Source organism: Calidris pugnax, unplaced genomic scaffold (assembly GCF_001431845.1).
Source record: "Calidris pugnax isolate Ruff unplaced genomic scaffold, ASM143184v1 scaffold81, whole genome shotgun sequence".
NCBI lineage: Eukaryota > Metazoa > Chordata > Aves > Charadriiformes > Scolopacidae > Calidris > Calidris pugnax.
In genome coordinates this window covers 4,437,687-4,462,699 of record NW_015090880.1, presented here as the reverse complement: position 1 = coordinate 4,462,699, position 25,013 = coordinate 4,437,687, and the positions used below count along the sequence as shown (strand labels likewise).

The window sequence follows — 25,013 nt, the reverse complement described above, 5'->3', positions numbered from 1 at the left end:
CCTTAGGGACCACTAAATGTTGGATGCCTACATTTAACTGGAGCTAAGCAGAAATTGGACAAACCTTAGGTACCTTCAATTTGCAGCCTTTTGATTTACTTTTATTAAGCTATTATAGCTGGATTTGCCTTTTGGGGAGTCTTTGTTTGTGGCATTCAAAGCTAACAAAGCCCAGCTAAGCCGAAGGATGGATTATGGAAAATCAAAGCTAGCTCTCCTAATAGGGACAATGGAATCCCGCCTGGGCCGAGCCGCGCCGTGACACCTGGGAGGCCCGCGCTCCTATATGATAAAGTATTTTCTTTGAGAGAAGGTCAACAAAAGTTCACTTTTACAGAGAAGTTCTTATTCTCCGTTAATGGGGCTCCCTGTTGCATGGTCCTGCAGTTGCTTAACATAAAAAGGATGGATTGTCAAAGAAATTACCTTTAAAGTTCCTCCTTGGCAAACTTATCTGAAAGGACAGACCAAGTGTTCTCTGCTGGCCAGACTGAGCGCTCCGTGACCCAGCCACCCAAGCTGGGTGCCCTTTTGCAGTTCTGCAGTTTAGGATTTGTCAGCATTTGGATTTCAACCCCTTGTTTCTGGGCAAGTGCTGTTCTTTAGGGTTGTTTTTTTTTTTTTTTTAATAATAGAATCTCCTACCTGGGTTTCAGAACAAGCCATTTAATCTTTTTGTGCCATGGAAATGCAGACATTTCCAGTCCTTAGGGGATTTTCCTAGTACCAACACAGCAGATTTATAATTTAACATGAAATACTATGTGCTTAAATCATGTGAGATGGACTAGGTCCATTTTTGGTCCTTAATAACTGAACAGAAAATCAAAACACCAGAAGCAGAGCCAGACTTGGCTTTTTTTTGTGTGTGTGTGTGCATTACGTATATAATTTCCAGCAAATTTAATCGATCCCTAGTCATAGCTGGGCCCAGACCCAACTGACAGACTGTGGGGATTATTCCTTCTGGTCCCTTTCTGACTTAGCTGACTCATTTTTCCCAGAAAGGGGAGAGATGGGAGTAGGGTGCGAGAAGCTCATGACCTAAGGCCAACATTGTCTGCTGGGAGAAACAGGTATGGGCTGTTTGGGCTTGCTTTAACTTGGTTTTCATGTCTGCATACAGGTGCTTGAAAAAGGTAGTGGAGAAATTGAGTTATCTTTTAAAAGTTACTTTGTTTTTGCATAGAAGGAAATAGTAAGAATAACAGCCCAGATTCTTATTTGAACTTTGACTCCAGTGGAGCTACACTGATTTTTATAATATTGGTATTATATTGTGAAGTAAAATACTAATTGGAGCATTGTTACCAGGTCATTATTTTCATTAATAATTGCTTTGGTTAAATCTCCTCGAAGAAACATTCTGTCTCTCAGAAGATGACACAGTTTTGCATAGAAAACTGGTAGAACTTTGTCCTACTTTGGACTTGATGAGCAAAGAGCTTTGCGATTATGCTCTTCAATCCATGATGTCCATGACTAATTTAGGTAACAGAACTCAGATGAAGCTTTAATTCCCAATATTCAAAACTGGCAGATTGAATCCAGTAGCTTTTCATTAATTTTGGTTTTGTGTTTTCTGTGAAGTTTTCGGAGTAGGCAATTGCATCTTTTTATGCTGCAGAAATGAGAATGTTTCCAGTGTTTTGGGCGTTTTAGGATTCCAGCAAGGTGGTTTAGGACCCAACTGAGAGGAGGAGTTGACACAAGAACCCTCCTGAGCGATGCATGTCAAGTTGCGAACCAGCCCATTATGGTCAGTCCTGCAACAGAAATAGTTGCATAATGAATGTTGCAGTATGAGCTCTGACACAGGTCTTCTGGAGCTTCAGGAGGGATCCAGCTTGTGGTGGCAGTATGTTCTCAGGGCTGGGTTGATTAGTACTTTTTAAAGCAGTGACCATTGGCAGGCATGCGGGGGGTACAGTTAGCAGCAGAAAATCAAGTCCTTTTCCAATATGCAAAGTTGTGATGGCCCTTTTCATATCCTTCACTAGTACGGTTTAGGGTGATTAACTATGTAAGTTAATAGTCTGTTTTCTAATTATGAGATTGCTTGGAGTCTCTCGGATCACATAAGTGGGCTTTGTGTCAGGCCCATGTACTAAAAACCTCCTGCTCGAGCATGAAATCAGCCCAGCCAACCTTTGTATGTGACCCCCCCTTTATTTTTTGGGGATGTATAATATATACCAGTTTTGACTACCACCAGTCTTTCCAGTGGCCAATCTTGTGTTTCCGATGACATGAGCTGGGAGTGAGCAGCTTTCCTCAGAGAAGCCCCTGAATCTCATACTACTTTGTGTCATGACAGACACTTGGAGAAAAGGGGCATTAATTCCGCATGTTTGCGTTTGAACAGCGAACACCTCCTCGCCAACCCTGTGTAGCTGAGAAGCTGTACTCATTGAAGAAACCCACCACCCTTCCAGATTAAGTCTGGCTGGAGCTCACAGAAGCTGTTCTGTTGGAGAAATGAAGCTGCTGGGATGAAACCCCAAGCAGAATCTTTGTTGGTTTGTCACATTCAAGAATTTACATTTAATAAAACCGGGAGCCTTGGGATGGAGGTACAGCATCTGCTGTGACAGTTTCTGTCTTACTTTTGTTCTCTGAGTTTTCTCTCTAATTAGTTTATGTTCCAATAAATCCTTAATACAACAACTGCCTTAAAAAACAATTGAAAATAAAACAAGAAGAGGAGTTTAAATTGCTTATGGCTTGTTTTGTACGGCTTCCAGGCATTTGAGCAATTTTGCTAACAAGTATCCTGTAACCTATTTCCAAAGGCCACTAGCAGATAATTATATTTGGTTAATTTACATACTTTCGGTTTATAATCCTAATTAGTTCTCCAACCAGTAGTCCCTAGGCAATATGTAGTCTTACCTCATTTTATTTGCCATCCCTAATGGGCAAGTTCTCTTCTTTTAATTTACAAAAAAATGCTGTTAGGTTTGGTTCAGGGCTTTCCCATTTCAGTGCACATCTAAACTGGGTGATTCCACGCTGATTTAAACCCTATTTGCAAATAAGTATTTTACATTTTTATAGATCTTACGTCTGGGAGACGTTCTGCAATTTAGGGAAACTGACCCCAGTTTGACACGGAGCCTATTTTTATTGCAAAGAATCGGGTCAAATTCTGCACCAGCCTGTATCCAGGGTGTCCCGTTTACATCTCTGGTTTGCTGTAGAGGAAAAAGGCAAGGGATGGGGACTGAGGTATTTGTCTGTAATCTCTTGTACTGGTGCCACAGCAAAAGTGGAGATGGGGTGTGGGACAACCGGAATGAATAACAGCTGGGATGGAGCCCCTGTGGAGCTGCACTCACCAGCTCCATGAGAGGCTCTGGCAAAGCCTCTCAGGCTGCTCAGCAATTGTTTGTTCCCCCTCTGTGTATTTAGGATTTCTCCCTGTGTACGTATTATTCTGGGCTCAGTTATCACCTGAGCTTCAGATTACGCTCAGTAAAGTGGCTGAGGAGGAAGGGAAAAGGAGGAGGATAGAAGTAAAGATTAACACTTCCAGGTGAGCAACACTCCCTTTAGTTCCTTCCAGGTTCAAATGAACTTCCAAAACCCCTTAGAATGAGCTTTCTCAATGGAAGGAGCACACCTCCCAGTGCTGACTGCTGTTCATGTTGATTGTCCAGCCAGGGTCAACCCACCACATTGAGTCAGCACCTTGCTGTGGGGCAGGACCCCGTGCCCAGGCTGAGGATGGCCCCTGTTGCTCTGCAGGGTTGTGGAGGAGTTAGTGGAGAGCACTGGGTTTCGGGTAAAGCCTGTAGTGAGGCAGGAGACCCAGTCTCCCCTGCTGCATGGAGATTTCTTGCATGAGATGTCCTGTAGGCAACTAGAACAACACTTTCAGTTGTTAAATTTTAAGCACAGGGGGATGTTCTAGAATGCAATTTTTAGAAAAGCTGTTGGATGAAATATTTCCTCTTAGGCAGCAAAGTCTGCTTTCTGGTCTGATTCAGTTCACTGTAATGAAGTTAGGTCTGGACTAACATCATGGTAATTTCTAATGTTTCCTTGCAAGCATTAAAAAGACCCCAAATCTCCCTTTCCAATACCACACCAAGTACTTTGATAAGGCAATGAAAAAGGGAGTGTGATAACTGAGAAAGGCAAAGGAAAAGCTGTAGTTTGCAAAGCTTTTGCCTGGATTTCCAGGATAACTGATAGTTTCTGTGAACTGATGCTAGTTAATAAATCGTAATATTACAGGAAACTGAGCAAAATAACAAATATTTAGTGAGGAAAAAACTCAAAGGTGTGAGAATAATTCTTGGCCAATAATTTTATTTCAACATCTTAAAGACTGCAAATTTTATACTGTTGGTGCTTTGGTGTAATTAGTACACATCACACTTGAATTCCCAAATAAGTTTCTGCTGTTACACACACGCATACAATGCTCAGCATTTATATATTGATGCCTAAAGGAACCGTTACCTGTGAAGTTATTCCAAAGGAGCCTGTTTTTATGAAGAACACTTTGATGGTGATAATTCTTCCTCATTAGAACGTTTCAAATCTTACTCTAATAATTCCCAGATAGACTAATGATGGCTTAAATCTCCTTTCATGCCTGGGTTAATGCTTGTGATTCCACTCTAACCATAGCTCTATCTGTGAATCTGAATCTCTGAACTTTAGGAGAGGCAGCGTTTGCTATGGCTCTCACGCCTGCAGATGGGATGGACAGAACAGGAACTCGGAGTAAAGCAGATTTGAGCCAGAGACACTGAGTGTCTCCTGTTGAGGGCAGTGCGTTGTGAAAATCCTGTATTTTTCCTGCTTTACCACTCGTGATGATAACGGCTGGCAGTGTGTCAGGTGAAATCCTAGCTCTAACAAAGTCAATAGAAAATCTTTCATAGACTGGAGTAGGACTAGTATGTTATCCCAAAGGAAAACATTGTTTGAAGATAAATTCACAGAGGGTTATTGACATGAGCGCCAGCTTTCGAGGGACAGTGACAATTTATGTGGGCTGAAGATGCATTTTTGAGTCTGTAAAAGAGTTTACTGTGCAATACGGTGGATGCACATTCGATGCTAATTCAGTGCTAGTCCACAAAGGGAGTGGGAACGCCCTCAAATCTGTTATTTGCTTCTTTCTATAATAGACAAAATAGGCACTGATAGGCTGTAATCTCTTTCCTTCCAATTTTACACTTCTCTCACTAAGATGATAATTTTTGCTCTGTACAGTTAAGACAGAAGAGTCCAGAACAAAAACTGGGAAGGGTCTGGGAGCAAGTTTTCTGTTGGGGCAAGAAAAAAGGGATGGAGAATCTGGGAGCTATTCATAATGAGTTTACATTACTTAATGCAGCAGAATATTTCAATTTATATCTGACTTCTTAATTAAAAATAGAAAACAAGAAAAGGAGCGTGATACCTCTTTGACATTTAGTTTTTGTCTTATTTACTATCTTTTAATTTATATATTCTTTAATTTAGGTATTGTCTGTTTTTAATGCAAACTGTCACTGAAGCTTTCAAGTGGGTTTTATATACCATTAAGATACCATGACACAAAGCAAAACAGAAGAGAAGTCCTATTTCTCATTTACAGATCATCTTAAATGCCTTGTGAGTTGGATACACATTGCTTGATGCTACCCTCATGTATTTCTTGTACTTCTCTCTTGTCTCTTCCCTCCATCTCTCCTTCCCTCAAGAAAACCTCGATCCAAATTCCCCCCAAAGTCAGGATGCAGATAATTCTGTTGGGTTGGACTCCGGAAGGCTGCTCAGGCATTCCCAAAGCGCAGGAGCTACCCTCCAGGAAAGAATACTCTACGTGGTGAAACCAGAAGGCAGTGCAAAGAATTTAAAATAGTTTGAAATATAAAACAATAATTTATTTTACCTCATTTTACTTGTTAACGTTTGTAGCTAATGATGATTCAAGAAACTGCTTTTATAATTCAATACATTCAAATCTAGAAAGCAAACAGTTACTACCATGGGCCTTTCAAATTCCACAAACTGTCTTATATAAACAAATTAGCTGTACATGCACATTTTTTCAATAGGTTGCAACATTTGCAAACATGCTTTAAAATCCTTTAAAGCTGCAGCATAGCATACTTTGTTTCAGGCTTTTCAGATGAAACCTATATACTTTCTTCAGAAACCTTAAAAAGAAAAATGTTTAAATGTTGAGCATAACTCTAAAAACTGCTGTTTGATAAATGTTCAATATTACAAGAAAATGACTCTAATTCTGAGTTTAAACCTTGAGCTAAATATTGATAAACAGCACTCTGTGTAGAAGTGAACAACAGCAAAATAATATCACAAAATATGGTTTCACAAAAAATATGTATGTGCAGTTGCTCTTGTGGGCTTTTTGCATTTTTTTTTAGGTAAAGAAAAGCACGGGTACCTTTTAATATGAATATAGTTTAAGCAAATTACCTGTGTAAGTATGGTTAATACATTTCTGATATTTAAACACTTCATGTAAAAGGTAACAAGTAAAAAAGTACAATCAGTATTCCAAAAAGCACTGCTAATATTGCCTTTGAAGGAGATGGGCGAGCTTCCTCTCCGCTTCCTAACGGAGAGCCCGGCACCCACAGTTGTAGAGTTCAGTATTTGAACTATAAACTCGATGAACTGTATCTTATATACAAAAATCTTGCCACATTGAACGAGGCATTGATTTCTACCCCAATGGTAGTGGTTTATGTACATAATTTAGCAATGGCGATTATACAGTAGTCACTGACAGGAAGGAATTGTACACCCGTGTGCCATCTGGTGACTTTGTTCCATGGGTTAGTAGTTCTTGGATTGTCATCCAATTGTCAAATATCTTTTTATTTCTCTTCTTCATCATTTTTTTGTGGCTCAGTTCAATGATGTTCATCTCTTTCTTTTCTTCTGCACCTTGCTGTTCCTTTAAGCAATCTAACCTGCTCTGCATCATGAACTCGCGCCGCCTCCTCTGCTCCTTCGCTTTCACTAGATGCTGCTTCCTCTCCTCCTTGCTCCAGTAACGGCCCATCTTCATTTCACTTATGGCATCGTCGTCGGTGGTCATACCACTGCGCTCCTCCTTAATCTTTATGGCACGTTCTCTCAGCAGCCTGTCCCTCACCGGCCTCTTCGTAATGTAGCGGGTCCCATCGCTTCGCACCTTGACTTTCCACTCCATCCTGGGCTCGCTCTGGCTGGAGTTAAAGTCTTTGCACATACTCACCAGGCTCATCTGGCTCTGGGCGTACTCCACGGCTGACTTCTGCTGGATCAGCTGCATGTAGCTCTGGTAGTGCTGGGCGTGGGCAGGGATATGAGCATGCTTGTATGGAGAGTGATGGTACGGGGAGACGTAGGAACCGGAAGGTTTTTGACCATGAGTAGGGCTTTTACTTCCATCGCTGGCTTTTCTCTCCTTGCTTTCCAGCTGCTTGCCAAGGTCGGGATCTTTAGCAGAGGCGTGGCATTTACCAGTGCTGGATTCATGGCTTTCTGAGCTAGCAAATAAATTCTTTTGGGAGACGTTATATGCCACTGCCCCCTCGTTACCTTGACAGTTAATGCCTTCTGCAGTTCTGCGCAGGGAATTGTCAGGGGAGATCTCCAGCGTGAGCGGTGTGCTCCGGCAGCTCTCCCCGGTGTTATAGGCACTCGAGCTATCCTTGTCAGACTTCTCGGGGAGCTCCGTGATGTCCGACAGCTCGTGCCTGCGAACGTCGATGCTGGTGTTATAGTTGCGGAACCCGCTGTTGTGTAGCATCCAGGGCTCCCGGTACTGATCCTTCAGCTGCTGCATTTTGTGAGCTCTCACGATGTTCAGGCACTCCAGCTCGATATTGCGCAGCTCCTCGTTCAGCATCTCCAGCTCTCTGTCAACGCTTTCTTGGTCGCTTTTGCTCATATCCAGCGTGCTGTTATGATAATACAGACCGTAAGGGTTGGCAGACTTCACCTGGCACTTCAGTTCCAGCAGTTCCCGGAATCGCTCGCATTCGTCTACGGGGATGCCAAGGAAATCGACGTCCGTGCAGTCGGCCGAGATGAACGACTCGTTGCTGAACTGCATATCGCCGCTTCCCAGGGTGTCGTGGCTGTACGTCAGCTTCTTCTGGCTCCCCAAAGTGTTGGAGGAGGTGGTGTGATCGTCTGCGTTGTTCTCCTGCTCGGAGCTCTCGTCGTTGCGAGTGCTGTCGTCGGTGCGCCCCACGCCGCTGTCCTTCTCGTGCTGGTTAGATAAAATAGTGGCTGTATCTGTGGTACCTCCGTCCTCCTCGTGCTTCTTCTAACAGCAAAAATCAAAAGACAGAAAGAGAAAATTAGGGCAAGGACATAAAATATTTCAGGGTGTTTAGTTTCCTTAATCAGTCACTTGTTACACTTTCTGCATCTTTGTCTTTTACTTGTATGGGAAGAGCGTTATCAAGAAGTCATACGAATGGTGACCAAAAGCACAGCCTCCTGTGGATGGCTTTTCCAGAAGAACCCAAGGTCTGCTCTTCAGTTATAGAGCAACAACATTAGAAGTCACATTTTCCAAATGTTTCTTCTCCCACTTAAGAGCACAAAAGTATCCAGTTCTACTGCGGTGCCAAAGTGAGAATACGTCTCTTCAAAAATTGTGGATGCCACAGAAGATGTAGAGTTTTAGAAAACTCTAGAAAAAAACTCTAGACAAAAACTGAAAACCTGTTAATGAACTTGTATGATTGCACTAATCATGGCAGTGTGATGGGGAATACAGGCCCAAATCTCTGGCCCTGCATAAACCTTGCTATGAAAAGCCTTTTTCTTTGCCTTTCTCCCCATATATGGACCTTATTTCACTCGTTTGCCTGAATTCTTCATTTGGATTATAAGGTTTCAGGAAGCAGGCAGTTTTCAGTAAGTGCAGACATATCAAATAGGGAATTTTATGAGTTTGCTCTCTGCCTGCTATATCTCCCACACATCTACCTTGGACTTCTCTCAGTGGCCACACCAGGACAGTGAATTTCTAAGAACTGCGATCATGTTGTTGTAAGGGGCAAAATAAAAACAAGTAACATTTTAAAACATTTTGGTCCTTGACATGAAGTTTGTGGAGAGTCATGTAATATCTTGATTTTACAGAAAGTCCTTTTGCCTCGATCATCATTCAGGACACTAAGTGTATTCAGTCAAGCTCAATATTGGAATATTGAGTGGAAGGTGAAGTTTTGACACCATGGCACAACAGAAGGGCAGTACCTGCTGAAGCATGCTGGCGGTAAATTGCATTGCCTGGTGGTGCTGTTCCTCTAACATGTCCATGTGCAAGTCATCCAGAAAATCATTTCTGTCATCATCCATCCATCCTTCATCCAGCTATGTAGAAAGGGAGAAAAAAACCAAACCAAATGTTGTCAAAGGAACGAAGACTGACATAAATTATGGTCTTTCTTTGTGAAAAGTGATTGGGAAATCTTAGGAGGGTCTCTCCCGTGCCCTGGGAAGGAGCACACGGCTCCTTGTGCTAAGTGTGGGTATGTACTGTCCTGCCTCCACCTCCAGCAGCAAGCTTTTATTTTCAGCAGCCTTTACGTATAAAAAAACCCCAGCCTTTTCATCCATGGAAATACTTCTAAGAGTTGGGGCTGTTCTGCTTTGTGCGCGACTCGATTAGGATGTATAAAAACACCCAAAAGCCCAAAGCTTGAACGCACCACTTGCGAGGCAGCATCGAGGGCTGGAGGGGAAAATGCTGACGAGGTGTCTCTAAGACTTTTTTTATTCCCAGCCTCAATTATCCCCAAGGGAAAGCTCAGAAACATGTAGGAGAACAGGCTGGTCGTGAACTTGACCCCGTGTCTGCAGGTGCATGGGCAAGGGATGCTCTCCCAGCACCAGGAGCAGAGAGAGATCAAACAACAGCGCTCATGGCTGTGTGTTCAACATCTTTGTTGTGCTAATCCCTGCTCTACAAAGGGAGCTGGTTCAACCTTCCCTTATATCCCAGGATGCTTCTTGACAGTGTTTAATTTTAACAGATTATTTAATGAATAATCAATAGCTATAGGAATGAGAGTTCAGTGTGGTCTTCAAAGCTATGGCTTCAAACCATCCATAATACCTCACGTTGATGTTTGTAATAGCATTGCAGCATATATAAATCCCTGAATGCCTTATAAATTAAACTTTAATATAAAATATATATAATGTGGTTGCTGAATTCCATTATTTTAAACCATATATATGTCCAGTCAAACTATATAATACAGTTATAGGTAGATTTGGGTAGGTTAAAATTCTTCAAAAAGATACTAACTGCTTTCTACAAAACAGCAACTCTTTTAACTGAGACGAATTCCATTATTTTAAACCATATATATGTCCAGTCAAACTATATAATACAGTTATAGGTAGATTTGGGTAGGTTAAAATTCTTCAAAAAGATACTAACTGCTTTCTACAAAACAGCAACTCTTTTAACTGAGACTCAAGAGAAGGGTGTTTTTTTTTTTTTTTGCTACAGTACCTGAATTTCTGGTCTTGCAACAAGTAAGGAGATATTCTTGCTCTCTTCACTGCTGAGAAGCGCCACGGCTTCTTCTCGGTTCTGCACCTCTATGCCATTGATCTTTAAAGAAAAGAGCAACTGAATGAAATCCTTTTGTAGGGATACTTAAATGCTGCTGAGATGAGCTCTACAGAGTGGTATGGCTGGAGAAACACAGGCCAGGCATGGTCCCTTTCCAAATAAATGCTGGGCAGTTATTGGTTTGGAGAGGTGAAGCTGCGGATGATGTGCAGAGCCTTGTTACAAGGAGAGAAGCTGGAGAAGGAGAGTTGGGCAGGAGCAGAATCACATCAGGTCTGGTGGGTGGAGAGGAACAGGAACATCTCTGTGTGGGACAGGTGAGGCTGTGGATGCTGCTCCCAGAGACTGGGTGGGATGTGGACCTCTCCTCCTGTTAGTGTCTGCAGAAGGGAGACCCCTTCTGAGAAAGCCCCTGTGGCTGGAGGATCGTTGTGTTTGGAAGACAACTCATTCTGGCACATGGCACTGGGTGTTCCGCCTTGCTGAATGACTACTGTGAATAATTAGGGCTGCCCAGAGGGATTCTACAAAGAGGAGTAATTATTGGGGCCAAAATAGAGGATTTCTGTGGTGGAAGGAAGATCTAAGAGTGGAAGTGGCTCAGAATATGTGCTGGGAACAGATGACATCTGCTGACAAAACGCTTAGCCTGCAGAGTCGGGCCAACATAGGGCTTTACCTGGCCAGGACAGTCAAAACGTGACTGAGATATGGCAGAGGAAAGGGAAATATCCTCAGAAAGTTAAAAGGAAGCCTACTAATACCAATCTGAAGGGAATGATTTGTAAAAATTATACTGAAATGAAGACACCACAGTAGATTATAGTGAGTTAGCAGACTTACAGCCATTTACGCGCCTACCTGAATAATGCGATCCCCTTCTCGGAGTCGCCCGTCCTTTGCAGCAATGCTGTTGGGATCAATCTACAAAAGAAGAGAACTGTGAGTGCTCTGGAGGTTTGAGAGCTTGGAATTTACTTCCCATCGTAACCCCAGAACTGGTAATAAGAGTGATGCTGGAGGCCAGTGCGTCCGTCATTGCTGTGGTTGTTACCTCCTGCTTAGTGATTGCAGGGCTTTTCCTTCTTATGTCAGACAAAGTGAAATGCAAATTAAAACAATCAAGTCAAAACCAAAACGTTTCTTCCTGAGATGCCTCATCAGGGAATGTAGGTTCATCTTTTTGCATGATATCAAGTTACCTCATAATTTAACATTTTGCATTACAACACAATGATCTGATTAGAACCAGTTTTTGCAAACAGAACAGGATTATTTCCTAAGTGATGCATTTTAATGGAGGATTTTGGATTTAGTTATGAGTTTCTTTCCCCAAATTGCTGCTACTAATTTGAAATAGATCTGCATGATGAAAAAATTATATATTAAATGCTACTTATTTCATGAAAGGGAGCAAAGAGAGATACACAGGCCCCAAATCTTTGCAAGTATGTATTGTTTTGTTTTTTTTTTTTAATTTATTTATATTTTTTCTGGAATAACAGAATTAGAGAATGAGAAAGTATACTAAAAATATTTTGAAAACATCATCTGAAATTGAACACTGAGACTGTGTTAGGGGAAAAATAAACACTAAATGTTAATATAAATGTTAATATAAAGAAGTTTGACTTCACTGGATGTAGGATTTCACTTAGTGTGGAGAAAAGGAAAAATAATTAGATTTCTTCCAATTACTGCATTCTGGCTGTTTTTTGAACGTGGTACAAACAGAAGACAAATGTCTTAAATGCCCAGCACTGCAGTTTAAAAGACAAATTGCATCATATGGAAATCAGCTCCATCTTACCTCACTCACATAAATACCCATGTCATCTTCATCATCCGTTCTGTAACACACAGTAAGGCCAAGCTTGTCCTGGCTGTTCACTCTATGTAAATCTACTTCCTGAGGTTTTTAAAAAAAAATAAAAAGAAAAAGGAAAAGAAAATGCATTCTCAGTAAGACACTGGTGACTGATGGAAGCAATTTTTCAAATACAATGAAAATATTTTGCTTAAGTGATAGAGTGGATCTCTTTTCATTTCACTTGTAGACGAGGTTAACTTACTGAGCAAAACGTGATTATATGCAGAGAATCAATACCTGGGGCATTTTTGACCCTTCAATCAATATGAAGTCATTTTGAAAACAGACCTTTTATTGATCTTAAAGAAGAAAAATTACCTATATTTCATGTAGTAGTAAGTCTTCAAATGCTGAAATACTTATAAAGTATGATTTCAATATTTGCCACAGCTGACATATATTTCCTTATAAGCAGGGAAATTTTCTGGCTTTTCAGAGAAAAATATAATACTCTATTACATTAACTTGTGTAATTCTCCTGAAATGATATAATAAATTTCTCAAAAGTGAGACTGAAAATCAATATATTGTCAGCAAAGCATTCAGTATTGGTAATAGAAATATAATAAGCACTTCAGTATCTTGCAAGGGTTTGGTTTCAGCAGGTCATGGTTTATCATTCTAGTGCTCTTTGGTGGTCTTGTTAGTCTTGGAGACATTTAAGCCATCTTAAAAATCTGTGTTCTTCCTCTATGCTTTTTTACCATGAGGATTTCATGTGGGTTGGTTTTTTTTACATTTTTATATTTGCTGCTGCTTTGTGGTACTGGTTGGTATGAAGGGGTTGTAAAATCTGAGGAGATGCCCGTGAGCTGTGGGGTGCTCCTGGCTGGGGCACAGTCTGCGTAACCATCCGTGTGGTGTCTCTCAGCTCTGCCTTCTCACTTCAAGGGACATCCCAGGAGCAGAAGGATGGGGTTAACCAGTTTATTGCCACTGCTGTGTCCATCCTGAGGATGCTGCTGCAGGGAGGAAGGACGTTTCTTCATAGGTAGAGGTGCAATAGCAATGGAAGGTCTAACACCAGGCAGGACGGAGGTGGTGGCTGTGGGGGTCGAGCCCCAGTGCTGCAAAGGGTTGGGACCAGGCAGAGGGGACAAAGGGACATAGGATGGGGAAGAGAGCACAGCCTGTGTGGCATCTGATGGCTGTCCCAGCCCCAGGGCAGAGCCTGAACCGTGTGCTTGGGCTTGGACCCCTCTGTTCCAGAGGAAAAGTCCTGGTAACACAACTCATTATTCCTGAACGTCTCTCTGATTTGACCTGCGCTGTGCCATTTGTAAGGGGCAAGACAATAAAACAAGCTGATATGAATAATTTATTGGCATGTCTAGATGACAGCTGCCAAGATCAGCAATCTCATGTTATTTACTTGTCAACATGTGTAATTTCTTTTTTTTTTTTTTCAAAAAAAGAAGCATAGCTGTAAATGTCCCTGACATTTCAGATGGTATTTAAATGGTTTCAATCAATAGTATCCATGGTAAACTGCTGCTCTTTTTCTCCCTCTTTTGTTACTTTCAGGGTTGAACACAATGCTCTAATAGTGGGTTTTTTTCAGATTTCTAAAGCTTTTGGGGCTTTCTAGAGAGGAGATGGAAATTCTTTGGAAGAAAAGATGAGACAAAGTGGATTCAATTCGGATCTCATTTGATCCTCGGGAATGGTGCTGCAGTCAATGTGTTCATCCTGCATTTAATCAGGGTGTGAACTGGGGGCGAGGTGGGAATTTGTGCACTGGGCCTAATTCAGGCCTCGGATGATTCCCATATTTCCTGTGCACTTAAACAAAAAGGTTTCATGTCTCGAGGAAAGTTTTTATATAGTTCATTCATTTGAAAACATGGTCATGAAATCGTGGCAAGAAACTAGTGCTGTGGCTCATTATACTGTTTGTCATACTGGTAGTGAAAATTTATATATAATGTTCAAAAAAACCTACAAAAATAACAACAAAAAAAGGACATTGACTTTGGCCATTATTTAAATACATCCTCTGTAACCATAAACACTTGCTGGCACCTTTCGGAGCGGGAGAACAGGAGGGAACAAGCTGTTAGTTTCATTCCTACCTGCTGCGTGTTTTGAATAACAATAGGTGGTTTTCCAACAGTATACAACCATGATGTATATTATTATAATTAAAAAATAAGGATGGGTTTACATTTAAAATGCACTTCTGATATACTAGAGGGTAATAAATAATCTGGTAAATTTAACATTAGATATTTTAAAAGGAAACCAGAAATATATTGTTCAAAACCACACTCACAAATAAAGCAGGAAAAAGCTAAAGCAAACAAAAAATTCTTAGAGCAGGTGTTTAGAACCTGAATTTTTATGAGTAATTAGTTGACAGACTTACCCCTGGGTACAATCCCTCTAGTCCTTTGTAGGAAAAGAGTAAGTGGGTTTGATGCTACCCGGATATGATAATTTTGTGTACTTAAAGATAGGAACAGCTGCTTTCTGTGGGTCTTTGCGTCAATGAAGTTTTAATATAATCATAAAGGTTTGAAATATTTGAGAGATAAAAGTGTGCAATTCCAGTTGGAGTTGAAAAACCAACTCCAGAGTCTTCAAAGCAAAGATCATTTCCCGTGTTCAGAGTAGAGTCTGTGTAATGCCCAGATACATGAAAGGGAAAACTAGAACAGAAAATTGGCACCGGCAAGGACGGATACACAGTATCTTCAGTAATTGTACCAGGAATTAATTAAACTCTAGGAATTAATATGGGCCTAGAGAACTTTGAAGGTGTAAGTTCACGCGCTTGCAGTGCGGCTGGGCTTGCTGTTTCTTACTCCTCTGCCTTCAGAGGAGAGAGAACGGTGGTATCCCCAGAGTGTGGTGATATTGGGGCTGCGTTAATATGATAAATGTAAAAAAATCACGTCATGGTTTGGGCCTGATTGGCCGATCAGAATGACAGAAGCTCCCAAAGAGATAAGTGGTATAACTTTTCCACGCATAGATAATTAAAATCTTTAGATCAGGTAGAAGTGACATTTGGAGAGATGTTCCAGAGAAGTTGTTGTATGCCATTTCAAAACAGCGTCTGCACAAGAGAACTGTCTGAAAGATTATTGGCTCCACATCAAATGTAGAGCCAGGAAGGGCTCCGAGAGCCAGTTACCGAAATCTATGTGGCATTTATAGCAAGACAAGAAGAAATGAATGTGCTCTATGACATTATACCTGCAACCGCTCATAATAATGAATTAGAAGTAAGTGATAATAGTAAATTAACCTCTCTAAGCTCAGAAGATCCTTCATTTGCAACAGATTATTGAATTATTGTACTGCTGATTTAAAATTATGGCCTGCCTGCAAATTTATAAAAATCTTTCTCTAAGAAGACAGAAATGAGCAGTAGAAATCTGAAATGAGAGAACAACAGTGGGTAAAAAAAAATTTCAAACCTTAGAAAGCATTATCCAAAGCTTGCATAAGAAGTACTCTGTCCTTTTCTGTCTCTCTGTAAAAAGTGATTGGTTTTTTTTCTGTGATGAGTTCTGAGGTACCTGATGAGCAGGGCCTGCTTTTTTGCTACTACATTAATAGGTTTCACCCAGAAAGAATGTCAGGGAAATAAATATAAATAACTATTTCCTTTTATGGTGTGTGAGGCCTTCTTAGTACCTTTTGGAAACTGACCCTGGTACAGCTGGAGGAAAAAAAAATCTTGTTCTTGCTGTCTTGAAGCTAAAGAAAGCAATCTTTACATTTGTCTTCTCACATAAATGTGGTTTTCAACAGAGGCAAAAAGCAAAAAACCCCACCCCTCCACTTTTCAGGGAAGAAAATTTTATACAACAGGGTTTTTTTTTCCAATTCTTTTGACCTAGAGAATAAGTAAAATATCTACCTGGGGATTTCTGTGCCAGCCCAGCTCTGTGACGGAATTCTCTGATGGACCACAGAGGCTGCACTGGCTTAACTCCTCAGTGGTGCTGGGGAAGGTTGGAGAAAAGTGCATCTCACCGTGATGAAAAGGGACTCAGGGTGCCTAAGGAAGATAACCTGAAGGATGCCCAGGCTCTTTGCCAAGCAGAATTGGCCAACGGTCCATGATCAAGACCTTTCTAAAGCAGCAAGAGGTGGTAAGGCCAGGTTGAAGTCCTCCAGAACGCTAAGGGAGGACACACTTTCAGGATTTGCTGATAGGAAAGTTGTGATGTTTTACCTCTTTGGGATTTATTCCAAACAAAGAATCTACAAATACTTGTCTTCGTACAGTCATGAAGCTGAAGGATAATGCTGCTTCCTAAACCTTTACGTATTCAGTTGCTGCCTGAGCAGGGCTGCTGGGGCTGAAGTCTTCTGTATTCAGACACATAGTAATGCCTTGAGAAGCGGGAGTTTTCATGGAGAAGAAATACATTCACATAAAAGATACTTTCAAATGCTTTACACCCTGGATGGAATAAAAATTGCAGAGTGCCTGGGATGGAGCCTACTGATTCCCACGTTCAGGTAGTTGCCTCTCGCCTTCTACCCTCCCTTGAAAACACATTTTTTGAGAAGTAAAAGAAAACTTTTGACCAAAGTAAAGGGGAGAGCTCAAAACCCTGGCACTCAGCTTTTATTCATGGTTTCCTCAAAGCAGTGAAGTATTAATTTCAAACTTTGAAGCGTGGCTTTTCGTGTTGAGCGTGTTCATTTTTTGCTGATCAGCTGTTGTGGTTTCACGCCAGGAACACCGTGTGAGCTGGGGGTGGGAGGGCAGAAAGCTGCTTGAATGAATCTGTTGTCCTTCAGTCTTTGGACGTGAAGACTTCTGTCCGAGACCGAGTGAGAGTATCAGAAGGGAGATTTCTTAGCAATTAGCAAAGATTTCATGTAGTTTTTCATCTCCAACCTGTACTTAGTCTCAATTGGCCATTCAGCTGAGTTCAGTTCTCAGAAAGAAAACAAGACCTACACACAAGTTGCAAATAGGAAAGGGTAAAGTCAGAAAGTCAGATGTGAGAGAACAAGCCCCCTTTTTGATGTAGAATGTTCTCCTTTGTAATCTGAGAAAATTAACGCTGAGAAAGCGCTCGCTCGGGCTGTGTGTCTGACAGCTGGACAGACTTGTTTGAATAAACATATTAAGGCATAACGCTGCTGGGGAATCCTGGAGTGACATTATTCTTCCTTTATGAACCTGAAATGACTTCTGGCGGGGCCTCTGTGAAGAATGAATGTACTTTTAATTTATTATAAAATAGTAGTTCAGGATTTAGTCCCTCTTTCCTTGTGGCATGTAAACTTCAAAAGAAAAGAAATGGCATTTATTTATTTTTGTAGGAGGGAATATATGGCAGTTACCTCTGAGTCATCAATTTTAAGATAAACATTGAGAGATAAAACTGAGAACACAATTTTGGCGTCTTGGCAATACTGCCAGCATAAATTCCTTCCTACGGTTATTTACATTAGAAGCTTGTTGTGAACTTAGGTATTTCACTCTTTTTGTCTTGTTTACTTGTTACAAATCACTAACCAGTCTGTTACAGACCATAAAAGTTTAGATGAGGAGCTTCTGATTTAAATTCAAAGCACATTTTATGGACATAGAAGCCCAGAAGGCTGACTTGATGGCTTTCTTACTTTAGACATTCCTGCTGCAGTCAATGAAACAGTGCCTTTGTGGTCTTTTAAAACATATCTATCAAAAGGCAAACAAAAAAGCAAGTAGCCAGTTGAGTCCCTGTTAGCACTTTGACCTTACCATTGATCATAGTCTCTACAATTTGAACAAGAATCTTTAGTGGTTTTTAAGAAATACTATTAGGCTACAGAGACTTTTCTAATGTTCAGCTCCCCGCGTTACTGAACTGATCACCTTTTGCCATTAAGTACTATATCAATGTCAAAATTATTAATGCTGTGGTTTAAGGCATATTAACGTCTGGCTACTGAAGTGCATGTGCTTAAACTGTTTTCAGCTCAACTGGTTGACCTTCTAATGGAAGCAATATAATCTATCCACAATATTAGATTTCCTAAAAGATAGATTTTGAAAAGACACGGGGAGAAAATACTAATTTGTTCTACAATTTTCCCTTAAGACTGAAATCTATCTGGTATTTGGTTTTATTTAAGGAAGGAAAAAAAAAAGCACTTGTTTGAAAAGTAAGGCCTTGAAGTCTGCTAAACAGCATTTGTTTTACTGGCACTTTGATTTTATCCTGACTTTGATTTGCGTTTGTATACAGAGATGAATTACTACCAGATCTGCAGAATTTGAGAACGGCTTGCAAACTTTTTATGGGGTTTTAGTCCTTGATCCTGCAAACACTTTTATAGAAGGGAACAACTTTGTGCTCAGAGAAGGACTGAACTCTGCTCCCATTGAAGCTGTTGATAAATCTACCACTGATTTGGGCAGAGCTACAGAGGGGTTAGCAGCGCTTGCTTTGACAAATAAGCGTTAGCAGGGCCAGGATCTAAGGAATCAGAAGAGCAAGGAAGCTAAGAGTAAACTATTCACTTCCTGATAATCTTGAATGGATTAGCTGGGTCAGACACGGCTGGAGGTATTTAGAAGTACTGAGATACTTTATTGCTATTTATTACAAACGATTAAAAACACTTCAGTGGGTCAGTACTGCTTAACTATCTTGCAGGACTAAGGCCCACAATTGATACGCTGCACTCTGAATGGGTGGGAGCAGGTTATTAAAATTAAGAATGAGAAAACTGAGGATATACAAGTACTAAAAGCACAAGTGATTTTTCAAGATTTGGCAGGAAAATGGACTTGCATACCTTCATGACTGGTCCAACTTTTACTGTCTATAATTTTATATGTATACATATGTAAGTTTTCATAAATGAGAAAGGGAGGAACAGCTTAGGATAGTGGCATACCTACTCTGGTCTTGTCTTGTAAACTCAAAATACTTGTAAATTACATGACCAAGAACATCTGTTTCTCTGCTGAGGAATATTTAAGGGAAACTCACACATTTTTATTGTGACTATGTGGAACAGGTCCTGCCACTCAGCAAACTTGCTAAATCAGCATAGTTATACAGAATTTAATCAATGGAATCAATGACTTCATTATTTATGTTAATTTGCTAGCTGAAGGTCTGGCTCATCAATCCGTGGCACATAGTTAAATACACCACTAATATCAGTAAGGTTTGTAACCTGCAGAGTAACTAATGAGCGATGTTATTACAAATACCTGCTTTGAAATGTCTTCTCACTTTATATACAATATAAAGCCCATGACACGCACGTGTTAAACTTTCAGTAATTGAAATAGTTACTAAAGCCTAAGTACCTCTAATTCCAGCTCATCTCGGTCCATTTCTTGATGAATTCCTCCCATGTAGTCATTTGGATCATAGTATTCATGCACTGATGGATGGCTGGGGAAAAGAAGGTATATTTTAGGACAGAATTTATCATATGGATCTACTCCAAGCTTAAAGCAAGTCATTGCAAACATGATGGACTAATGACCAAAGCAAGAAGTTGCATACACTGTGCAACTGTATACACTATACCATTTACACCAATAAGTGTATTAAGCAAAAATTACATTTGGCATCTGATGATCAATGAGAGACTTGTGAAGAGTCTTAGCATCTATTAATGATTTTTCTCCAAATGTAAACCTGACTTGGGGGAAAAACAGATAGAGAGGAGTGGCAAAGTAGGGTAAGGGGTGACAGCTTAGTGAGCAGGTATTTGCCAGGGTTCAAGATGAGAGGGAATATTAGATTATTTACTTGTGAGCTCAGGTTATTTGCAGACATGCAAGTAAAATCCTTCTTGCCGCCTTGTTTGGTATTTTTACTTTGCCTTTAAGACACAAAAATAATTTGCAACCCAACTGTTTAGATCAACAGCATTCTATTGAGTGATTTGAATGCAACAGGCTGTGCATATTGATTTAAATTTTATTTAAATATGTACCACTCTTCCTATTGCCATTCACTATTGGAATCCTGCTTTTTACAATGTGAGCTTTTTGACAGTTTCATTATCTACACTTTGGAAGTTGTAAGCAGCATAATGCTCTTATGATCCCTTTTTTCTATGCTGGAATTTTATTTCTGCAATGAAAGTAAACTCCCTTTAATTCTCTGTTAACTAGATGTATGTTTCTTTGTAAGTGTGAGGCTATTTACGTAACGGCATCTGCTAATTGGCTAAGATACCCAAGTTGTTGCATGCAGGCTAGATTAATTTGAATAGAATTTGGAGAATTTACAGGAAGCAGTAGGAAAAAAAGACTGTTTGATGGGTGACAGGACACTTGACTAGTGACCTGTCCTTGTACCCAGGGATCACCGTGAGGCCACCTGTGTGGTTCAGCCCAACACCTACAGCTCTAAGGAAGGCCACTGATGATACCAGCAGTTGGAATCTAATGATTAAGGGTCAATATGAAGCTACTTGATAGGACTGAGCTGGTATTATGGAGGCTTGGTGCAACCTAAATGATTCATCATTAATTAATCTTTGCCGTTTTCCTAATGTAATTGGTTTTGCAGTTGGAAAGTTGAAGGTACTGAAAGCCCTTCTTGCAAACGTGTGGGGGGGTTTGCAGTGTAGGTGCTCTAGGAGTTATTGTGTCCTCTCCACAGGGCTCTGTGCCCTGTTGCTTTTTCACTGTGAACAAGCTCAAAGCTGTAGCCTTTTGTCAAGCATTTCCACTAAAACACACAGCTGTGCTTGGATTTGCAGCGGGCTGGGAATAGGTGACCATCAAGTAATGTCTGATGGAACCACCTTTCAAGTAACCAGCACTGAGAGTCAGGAGAGGAGATGCCGTTGCAGAGAGGAGCCTGGTTCCTGACTGATTGGGAACGTTAATGTGCCGTGAAAGTCCCTCAGGAGCAGAACAGGACCAGTGCCTGTTTGCAGTCACACTCTATTTCCTCAGAGCCCCAGCGGGGATGTTCAGAGAGCAATGCTGGGGTGTTTGTGTGCCCATGGATGTCCACAGCTCCAGCAGGCAGAGGGGTTCCCCCAGCAGAGCTGTGCAGACACGTGCACACCAGCACGGCCTCTCACCACGTGCAGGACCATCTCAAACCCAGGTATTGCTGTGGATTGACCACACTCTCCTACCCAGCAGACACGTGCACACCAGCACGGCCTCTCACCACGTGCAGGACCATCTCAAACCCAGGTATTGCTGTGGATTGACCAGACCACGCTCTCCTACCCAGTAACCAAGGCATTCAGAATCCTTTTTCTTCCTTTCTCCCCCTGTGGAGGTGCGTGGCAAGATGACAAGCAATTTGCATGGGTTCCTGGGGGAGCCATTTTCCTCTTGAACAGCGTGTGAGGGCGTGGGGTGTGTGTGCCAGGAGATAATTGTCATTTTTATTTGTAAGTACAAAAGCATCAAACTACCATTAACAATAATTAAAATTTGATTCTAAAACATCCATGACAGCACTGGTAAGTAATTTTAGTCCTAGAAAATAATTTATTTGAGTAACATCGCTGCAGGGTTATAATAAAGTAATTAATACACTGGAACAGAATGTAGCAGCTCTTAGCATCACACAATTTATGGCAGCCATAAAAAATAAAGTTAAAACATAAGCAACCCAAAGAGGCAGTGAGAGGAATTACAAGAAGCAATAACTTTATCTATGAAATGCCAGCAAAAAATGAGCTTTATGAGGCCATGTTGTGACTCAGTGGCATTACTCATGTGAATAATGGCTTGGTGGTGGGCAGGAAAAATGAAAATGTTTTGAGTTATGGTCAGTGGTTTGTGAAGCCTGGTTATATCTGGGATGTAACCCGGTTCACCAGCAAGTAAAGGTGAGTTTGGGAACTACTTCTAACATGCTCAGGGAAGGGGTTGAGGCACCATCCCTGGAGGTATTCAAAAGACGGGTTGACATAGTGCTTAGTGACATGGTTTAGTGATGGGTTTTTTATCAGAGTCAGGTTGATGGTTGGACTAGATGATCTGAAAGGTCCCTTCCAACCCAGACAATTCTATGTTCTATGCCACAGTAAGGAATGCAAGGATTTTCAAGGGCTTCCCAAACTGTTACTTACTCTTCAGGTAGGAGGTAGGGGTCCAGCACAGAGACAGGAGGAGTAGGAGAGCCCATCTTGCTCAGAGCCATGATGTGTTCAAAAGTGATGTCTGTCTGTGTGCCCACGTCCACCAGCTGAGACTCATGAGGAGGAGCGAAGGCCTTGGTGCGGGGAGTTCTTCTCAGGACCTGCACCACGATGGGCTCCTTGGCTGTTTTGAATGCTTCCACGGCCTGCTCGTGCGTTGCTTTGGATAAATCCTTCCCATTGACCTGCGGGGAAAAAGTAACCAAATGTTGAGCAGAACAGTCAGAAGGGGAAGGATATCTTTGTTGGGTTTGGCTGTTGATTTGAAAGTTTCAGCTTCCACCTAAAGGTACAGACAGCAAGTGCTAGGAATGTTACGCATCTTGTTTTCCCTTTTCACTACAGTAACTTCACAAATCCTGTGCTCAGCTTTTTATTTTGATAGGGAGATTTTATTGGGCTCACTCTTTGAGCTGAAGTACAAACCAACATCCCATTTGTTTCTTGCAGATTAGAAACCCCTCAGCCCTTGTTCAAACAAAAGAAGTTCCTGATTGTCCTGTCATTTTTCTATTTTTTTGTTAATTTTTTTAAAAAAAAATCTTTTAACCCTGTTGGTGAACAGAACTACTGGGGCATGAGCTGAAATTACAATATTATGTATCTTTGATAAACACTTTTTCATATTAAACGCTGTGGTGTTACCCATTCACTGCAATGAAAAACTTGCATTATAGGGTTGGGATCCCTATCATGAGATAAGGAATAGAGCAGTGAAGCTCCTCTTCACGGCAGCAAAACCCAGATGAGGCCTTCAGTTTTAGCAGAAGGTTCACAATTTCAAATCCTTGGTGAGCAGAAATGTCCTTCCCGATTCAGAGAGAGCTCCTGAGCACTTCCAGCCCACTCTGGCTTTGTGTTCAACTGCTCAGCTTCCCTCCTCGCATGGCTTCTCATGAATTCCTCCAGAAGTATCTAAGTCTACCCAGAGGCTGTGAAAAAGATGAGGTCATGTTTGTCATGAACTGAAAAATGGCAACTGTGGTGAAAAGCCTGAGTGTTTGCCCACTTCCTGCTGTTTCCAGCCCAAGACGGAGATTTCTTTTGAAATTCAGCCTGAGACATCTGCAAATCCAAAAGTCTGTAGGCTCATATACAAAAAACTAAGTTACACAGAAATAGCGAGACCCGCTACTAACTCCAAGTAAGTTTTTATCCTGCTTTAACCTGCAAACTCTTGTCATTTTAATACCAATGAAAAGAAACATTTAGAAACAAGCTGCCCAGGGCAATGTGTTAGTGAAAGCTGTTCAGTGAAATTAAGATCCTAAAGCAACATGCTATCCTATAATTGTTACCATGTTCTTTGGGCTGGGGCAAGCGTTGGCTGCGATGTAGAGATAAACTCCAATTTGAGATTTGACAATGCCACTGGCACTGACAGTGAGGGCCCCTATCATAGCAGTCCTTCTCATTAAGGAGCACGCTTTGTTTATCTATTTTATGAATGATGTCTTAAATCGTTCTCCTTCCAGTCATACAGCTATTTCCAGGCACACACTATTCACTTGGTAAATCACATTATTGTTATCAGAGGTATGAGTTGCACAGTGGAAGCTGTTGCCTTTTGCATGGAAATGTAGCATCTTTTTTCCAAGGCATAAAAATAATTGCCTTGATTGGACATAGATGCAAGAGTGTCTAACCTCAGGTCTTAGTGGTGGCTACTATGGTATTTAATCATTTTTGTACGTGCCTGAAATGTACACTACCATGGTGACTCCGCCACATTAACTTCAATATGATTGAAAACTCTAAAATACATATCCAGATTCTGGTATCTTCACTTGTATTGGATCACACTTAGTTCAGACTGTGCTGTGCCATGTTTAATCCCATTAAAGCAGGTGGGGCAACTGAAGGAGTACCATAACTCAGTGCAGTAACTGAATTTAGCCCGTACTTAACGTATTGCCCACGGCAAAAAGCTGGCTGATAATCAAGAGGGTTAACTCCAGCGCAGAATCGATTGAAAAGGCTAAATTCCTGCTGAATTACCTTGTGCACATAACACTTATTGCGCTGTCATCTTTGGTTTATCTTACAGAGGCGATGACACCAGGTTTTTTGTTAAGCCAGGGGAGGCTGGAAGGTGTTAGCGTCACGTTTTCATTACACAAACACTCGTATTGACCGCCACCGCTCACAGTAATGCACAGCATGTAAAGTTTGGCCTGGTCAAATTAAATATCATTAACTCGCCCAATTAAGCAGATTACTTTAAAACAATTTGTACGGCTGTAAAATTAAGTTCAGCGTAATGTTTTCTCTGGAAAAAGGAAATGCTGATCCTGGTTAGAGTTTTATTATTTGCTGCAAATTAAATGTTGCACATTTTACTGTGCACATCCTAATTTTTTTTGGTACAACTAAATTCAACGAACAATCAAAAGAAAAGAATCTAAATTGCAGCATGACATTTTACTGTGCACATCCTAATTTTTTTTTTTGTACAACTAAATTCAACAAACAATCAAAATA

At 41.0% G+C, this 25,013-nt stretch overlaps 1 protein-coding gene across 2 annotated transcripts in view; it reads right to left on the bottom strand.

The window, feature by feature from the left end:
• Positions 1-4,297: 4,297 nt before the first annotated feature.
• Positions 4,298-25,013, bottom strand: part of PDZRN3 (PDZ domain containing ring finger 3) — a 150,132-nt gene continuing 129,416 nt past the window's right edge. The window contains exons 4-10 of one of the 2 annotated variants that reach the window (XM_014946891.1): positions 22,464-22,717; positions 19,714-19,801; positions 12,375-12,473; positions 11,426-11,488; positions 10,502-10,603; positions 9,235-9,351; positions 4,298-8,290 (exon numbers count right to left, since the gene is read on the bottom strand). In XM_014946891.1, the coding sequence (XP_014802377.1) occupies positions 6,740-8,290; positions 9,235-9,351; positions 10,502-10,603; positions 11,426-11,488; positions 12,375-12,473; positions 19,714-19,801; positions 22,464-22,717 (2,274 nt within the window). In that variant the 3' untranslated portion in view covers positions 4,298-6,739. The remainder of the gene's footprint in view (positions 8,291-9,234; positions 9,352-10,501; positions 10,604-11,425; positions 11,489-12,374; positions 12,474-19,713; positions 19,802-22,463; positions 22,718-25,013) is intronic. The other variant, XM_014946892.1, reaches the window with a different exon arrangement.